The following is a 7,612-nucleotide window of genomic DNA, read 5'->3' on the forward strand; positions in this document are numbered from 1 at the left end:
TCTGAAGATGGACAACATTATGTTATGTTACGTTATGGCGATGAATAGTCCAGTACACGTACAACAATAAACCTCCTGTTCACACCTTTACTACTACATTGGTGTGTCGATTGTATTGATTAATATACACGTGCAACAGTATAAATACCCGCATCAAGTGAGCTCAATGTGTTCATTTAGCTCTAGAAGTTGGGAATAAATCATGACATTATCGTACTCGATATATCGAATGATATTTAAAAAAGTAACAAAAAATACTAAGGTTGTGAAAATTTGTATTTGTAAATTTGGATATGAGTAATTAAATGACTTTTGTAACTCAAACTACCCTTGTTAAATAAAGCCTAAATACACAAATCTAATTAAAATCGTCTGGGGATACTACAGAATTACTATATTATTTAATGCACTGGCAGAGTACTATGTCCTACACATTATGGTATTATTTATTACATCGTTAAGCACTTAGTTGTCCAATTAAAACTGTATTACTAATATTAAATGGGACTCGCCGTGAAAAAAAGCTCACGTACACATATTTGTGTATGATTCACGTTCATAGGTCCACTTTAAACTCAGGAATTATCACTGCTGTCATAACAGGAGTGGCATTTGTTCCCATGGGATAATACTATTCATATACGACCATGTACATTATAATATAGAATCGTTGAATTGCGCGTAATGCAGTCTGACATAGTCATGTTCGCTCAGGAAGACAGAAAAATGGCCTTTTCAGGATAAATCTGTTTTTGTGGCACTAGTTGATACAATGACTTGTGTTATATACTGGCATACATCCATGCTTGGCGAATGAATGGTTAATAAAAGAAAGACGATTTAGAACATGGGTTCATTCATATTTTCATTGGTGTTATGTATGTGCCAGTGTGCATTTTTTCTAGATGTCATTCATCGTTGATGTTGTGACACCAATGTCCATATCATGCAAGCACCCGACGTTACGTGCTATAAAATGTTACGTCGGATGATGCGGGGAGTATATTGGGTGATGCAGGGAGTACGTTGGGAGAGTATATTGGATGATGCGGGGAGTATATTGATTGATGCGGGAGTAAATTGGATGATGCGGGGAGTAAATTGGATGATGCGGGGAGTATATTGGATGATGCGGGGAGTATATTGGATGATGCGGGGAGTATATTGGATGATGCGGGGAGTATATTGGATGATGCGGGGAGTATACTGGATGATGCGGGAAGTATATTTGATGGTGCGGGAGTTTAGAAAATTATACACGGCAGTTGTATGTATAACCTACGCAATGCATGCTGGGGAAAATGCGGTTTAGAAGTCCGGGTTACCTACAGATACGTCTCATTTGGCGTTGGAGAAATGTATTTTGCCAATTTGCATGGAAAACAAATCACTGTATACATTTAACATTTTAGCATAAATTTGATTGCATCTTATCCAAGGTGTTATGCAAATTAGTAAGTACGAGATACACTAGTATATACTCTATGAAACATAATGCCAAACGATATAATCAGTGGGAGACTATCGAGGCTACTGTTAACCCCTGAGAACACCTGCGTCGGACTAAATAAGTCGACATTGTTCCATTCATGTTAACGTACAGCTTTTTATCGTCAGATTGAGAATTAGGCTAGTAAACACAATGCCTGTAATGCCACATTGTCAGGAAATGTCTTATATTTCATGGATTATCGATTCAAAAGCTTAGTATAAGTCAATCGTCAAAACTGTGTATCTCAAATTATCGAGTGGACGGCCAGCTGGAAGGACATTGGCTTAGAATATAACTTGAGAAAACCAGATTGTCACTTTTAAATCATTGTAGCTACATGAGGCTGGATGAAGGTGACTTCTGATGGATGTACTAAATAGTGCTTTAAAATAATTATTCAAATTTGTCGTGTCACTCTTCCATAACGACCATCTACAATCGTTTGAACATACCGTTTTTAGTTTTATATAAAAAAAATACTTAGCTGGAGATAGCAACATATACATTATTGGGAGACATCGAACTATAAACGAAAATTGTATTCATTTATGTTGGGCAATTCGCTACTGACATGGTGTCAGACTATAGTTACTATGAGCTTACAATGGTGCAGTTATGTGCATAACCATTTTGTTGTGTTGTGTTGTGTTGTTCATTCCATATGACACTCATGTACCTATTCTCCAGCTGTGTCTGATCTGTCGCAGCAACGTAAAGTCGTAGATTCTGTGTCTCGCCGTGATTTAACACTACTGTATTTGAATACCCATGTGAATGGTCACATCTGCTTTTAAGAGAAGTAACTCAGATATTCATCAAACACTGTCCAAATGAATGGTGATATATACTTCATTGTTTTGTAATTGTATAAATTCTACTCTGTCACTGTCGTAAATAAGGCTTTGAATCGTTCACTGGAGATGCTCACTTGATTTTCTCGATAATAACCGTGTTAAACTGTGTCTAAGTCGTGTATCAATCAATTTGATTAGAAACTGATACACGAACAAAAAATATTTTATGTCTAATGAGCACATCATCATGATTGGAAAATCATCTGCTAGTCATTTAGATTCGAACAAGCACATCTACATTCCCATCAAAGGCATTCATGAGTTATTATGTCATCGTTAAGATGTACTTCTCCATTTGGAGCATGGCTTCAATATTGTCATGTACAACAATGGCTATGTATTTGTTAGTGTTTATGAGAAAAATACAAAAATATATTGACTGTTGATCGCCATATAATAATGTGTTTATGTTCAGTGCCACAGGCAATAGCGGAAACATTAATTCTCATTTGGAGGACATGGTTACTTTCATTATATTTCCCTCATTTGTATTTTACGCGTCATATGAGGGTGTAATGACAAGCTATATTCCCGAAGGTTATATTCGAAAACGTGTCACGCATTAGATTAACTAATGTACATAAATATGAATTATCGATTGATTTTATTTCACTCACACGTCTACGCCGTGATTGTTGAATTCATTATCATAATAATAATGATGAGTTTATTTAACTCGGAATAGTTGTAATAGTACCAGCGCATAATGTTGTGTTACCGTGTCAGTTAGACAAACGAGTTACATGCTTCGTCTCTCAAAGAATGTACACATTATTATAGAAAATAAAACTGACAATGTTACAAAATTACCTTTAATAACAGACTAACTTGTCTATCATCGGGTCTATCTATTCTACTACTATTACTACTCGCCACCTGGGATCGTACCACGTGCATGAAACAGTATTATAAATAATTACATATCATATCCATTCGGCTGTCACACTTTTATAACATACTTATCGCAGCTAGTAATATATTATATCGGAGTAAACACTATTACTGTTAACAGAAAATCTGGTTAATGATTCCTATAGCAATTACTCATAAATCATGCATACAACGTGAACCATTATAATATATTTAAATTGAATTGAAAAAAAAAAGTTTAGTTAAGAGATATCTTTCGCAAAGAATTCCAAGAATAATCGATTGATATAAATTATTAATAGTTTTGTGAGAAATGAAAATACAGAGAGAATAAATAATAAGCGTTGACCAAGAACCTATCTTTTATTTAAACGTAACACACTCAATTCTGTGAAAAATTGAAAAACTTGTTTGATTTTATTGTTTTTGAATAATATTTCCACTGATATAATTGTGTGATGGGATTATCAGTTATATTCAGAATTAAATTATCGGGAGAAAATAAATTAGGTTGGTTACGTGTGAAATACTTACGCAATGTAAAATGCAATGTAATGCACGTAATGAAAACGTGGCGACTATGTAATGTTATTGAATATTTCAATGATAGACAGTGACAGCTCATACGCAAAACTGTCATTGACACACTATTGACGTTTATTGAATACTTTTCCTTTGAATATAACGTACATTTGACATGTTTTCTGTTTTCTTTTATCTCACATAGACATAGCTCTCCGGGAAACCTGATTGCAGGTCAGCACCAGTAAAGAGCGAAATGCATCGTGGGTACTCCAAGTGAATGACGAAAGGGTGATGCATATCTCTCCTCTATAAGCTCGGCACATAATGTACTTCCTTATCTAAGATTGACATTCACCATTTATGTCATAATTTATGATGACGTTTACTAACTAGTGCATAGTGGAACAATCGCTTGAGTGGGATTCACCGTGTGACATTGTCCACCTCGTTACAATTTGTGTATCTTATATCTGCACTGCTTAAAATATCAATATGGAAACGATCGGTGAATGTTTTCAATTACGCTCGTGGTAAGCAAATCGACTTGGCATCACTTAGAATATCACCGCTTTTGAAAACTGCTCTATCACATTCGAACATCAGTGATACGCTACGGTTCATTGGCACTGGGATTAATACACGTGACATGAAGAAATAACATGTCGAACGCACGGCAGCAGCGATTGTCAGTGGCTGGGCCAGGATACGGACCAGGAAGAAAGGAGTCTAGAAAACACAGTGTCCTTAATTTCCGAGCTCCCAAATTTTCACCGCGTAAGAAAGGAGAGTGGAACACTGATGGCGGCCGACCAAACTGTTCTCTGAATCGACCTGCCATCGTATTTGTTATATGTTGTGGCTGTATCGCTATTGTTGCTGGAATAATAGTGTTAGTATTTTCCGTTGCGTCGAGTCAACGTTCCGTGCTAAGAATTGTTGGGCCCTGTATATCTGGATTAGGTATCAAGATGTGCGCTATAGGTATAATCGCCAAGGTGAAAAACGACAAAATTCGAAAACAGTTAAAGGAAGCAGAAAATAAGAAAGAATCGGAAAAAGTATACGTGGACCCTGATTTGGGGCACATCTCCTTGACCGATATCGAAAATGAATCAGCTCCATCATCGGACAAACTGTACTCGAGTAATTCCAAAAGAACAAAATTGAAGGGAAGAACGAAACATAAACAAACTACAAGTATAATGCAGGATTTTGATTCTGATACGATTCCAGGACTGGTAGCATTGCCGGAAGTTGAGAGTTTACCGCAGGGGTCATTTGATGTGCCTCTTATTGCATATCCCAATACGCCCCGCGATGCAGAGGAAATCCGCCAATCATCTGCCACGTACCATATGCCTATGAATACACATCTCAGTCACCGCTAGAGACGCGACCTTTTGTGCTTACTGAATGCAATGACCTTGCATCTCGATACAAATACTTGTGATGTGACGAAAATGAATGCGAATTGATGTAGCATTTATAGTGTAATGAACTATTGCTATGTTTTACGTTAGGAGGCCTCACGCTGGGAACTCAACGTGTGGGGTTTGTGAGTAACATAGACGTCATAAATACGCACATGGCCGATGCCGACTATAAAGTAAAAACAATGATATTCATTTAGTACTTATTTTGTATATGATGCCTGTTATAACGCATATATTATTATAAAAGTTTGGTGTTTTTTTATGAATATGAAATATTATATTATGGGGTGCAGTCAACCAAGCGGTTTAACTTTAAACAAGCATATATCTTTGTTACTCAATCATTAATCAATATTGATTTAATTTCCGCGCTGTGCATTTGTTAAAATATTTAGAACATTACCGATTCAATTTAACGAAACCTTGGATGTTCCCAAACACACACCTCTGTTTCCAGTACAGTACCATGACCCACTGTCTTTCAGACGACTATGTAAAATTTATATCATCCATGAAACTTGAATACTTGTAAAGTAGTTATGCATAACTTTGAACTAAATCGTTGTTGTGGAATACACATCTGATTCAGTACTACTTCAAATATTATCAATTGTATTATGAAACAACAACACGACGCTCGACAGAATTCGATCACGAGGACCATGTATGTTTCTAAAACATTTCGTCCCTTTTTTGAATGAACAGCACTTACAAAATAGAGAGATAATTTTATTTATTTATGAAAGCTGAAGTGAGCTGTGATTCATATTGCTAGAATTTGCACTTACTTTATATGGGAACTCTCGTTCTGCAGTTTCTGTGTTTTTTTCAACTACGTGGCTGCACTTGTTCTCAGTGTTCTAAGAGAAAAAACACTCATTAGGAGCGCAACTTTACATGCAAATGGTTTTTATTACGATGCATTGTCAATGTGATAGGTTCACACATTTTACTTGAGGAGGTTTGGACCAATTCAATATTAAATTTAATTTCTCCTGTACTTTTATTAACATAGGGTCATGCCAATAAGTTACTTAAATGAAGGAATATTTTTGTGAGTAATGCAAGTCTGAATTGTCATGGAAAATGGCAACATTTTCGTCATCTATTTGTGTTTCTTATGAAGATATTATTTCTTCACATTTACATAGTTCCCGTTGTATGGAATGAAAATTATGCATACCAGTATGTTGTTGTAATTTTAACAAGTTTCCAATAAGAAAATTAGTTTCCATTATGTTCAATTGGAATTATTTCTATTCCAATGTTTTGTATATAATTTCCAGCAACGTGCTAAAAATATGAATTTGGCATGTATACTTTTCAACCAAAAATGTTATGCGGTATAAAATATACCACTTCCGTTTATTCAGATAAGCTAGTAAATGTACGAACCCAAATATTAGAACAATCCGACGTATTACCTCATGTACACCTTGATTTACATAAGAATACATATGTATATGACATTATTTACCATTTTGTCATGTAGTTAGCCGAATATTTTAGAAAAAACACTCCTATCAGGTTTGTAAGATTTGAATAAAATGGATATTTAATGTGTACGAGAATGTTCATGTGAAGGTTCATGCGTTCGGTCACCTTCAGTCTCGCGTGTTTATGTGTATCAATCACCACATGAGTAAATGTGCTGCCTCGAAAGCACGTCGGTTACACATCATGTTCGTACCAGTCACGGAGTGACACACATACAAACAAGAAATGTCTTGTTCGATTAACTTATTGTAGAAAATTAAATCATCCAGGTTCTCTCAGATACGTATTATATTATATATACTCCTTAGAAGGAAGGAGTCTAAATATCACACAGAAAAAAAAAAAAATTCCAACGCGCAGTCGTAGTCCAATCATGATGGTAATTGCTTTACAATTTATTAGTCCCCGTTCAGGCGAAGCCTGAAAGGGGAGTTAGCTATTCCTCACATTTTCTCAGAGACTCTGCAGCAGATGTCAATTCAACTTAGCAGTTTGATGAACAAGTCTGTATTACATATGCACGTCTTTTTCAAGATTTTCATTCTAAATTATCTCTCTCTACTACACTGACAGAGCAACTGAGCATGCTCAGAATAATTGATTCTATTAAATTCAGATTCAGATTCATGAATTTCTGATTTCTGATTCACAAGTTTTACCAAATGTATTCGATCAGCAGTGTATACTTTTCAGAACTCAGAACCAACTTTGCAGAACCTTAGAACCAATTTCTCAGAACCCAATTTCAAAATAGCTTCCTTATCATCGGAAGACATCTTTTAGGTTATTATTAATGTGACCACACCCTACCCAAAAATATGCAAATCAGCTAAATTCAGTTATTTCCTTTGATCTCAGCAACCATTGAGCCGATTTCGTTCATACGAGTAGATGTGCTTTTGGCAGTAATGACCACACCCTCCCAAAAATATGCAAATTAG

The 7,612-nt window shown here is 35.7% G+C and overlaps 1 protein-coding gene across 1 annotated transcript; it reads left to right on the forward strand.

Annotated features, from left to right (window-relative positions):
• Positions 1-3,999: 3,999 nt before the first annotated feature.
• Positions 4,000-6,739, forward strand: LOC144345906 (uncharacterized). The gene has a single exon (XM_078007004.2). It carries the CDS (start codon positions 4,401-4,403, stop codon positions 5,127-5,129), a length of 729 nt encoding a protein of 242 aa, XP_077863130.1. The 5' UTR covers positions 4,000-4,400; the 3' UTR covers positions 5,130-6,739.
• The last annotated feature ends 873 nt before the right edge of the window (positions 6,740-7,612 follow it).

This window comes from Saccoglossus kowalevskii, chromosome 8 (genome assembly GCF_978046115.1).
Source record: "Saccoglossus kowalevskii chromosome 8, keSacKowa6.1, whole genome shotgun sequence".
Taxonomy (NCBI): domain Eukaryota; kingdom Metazoa; phylum Hemichordata; class Enteropneusta; family Harrimaniidae; genus Saccoglossus; species Saccoglossus kowalevskii.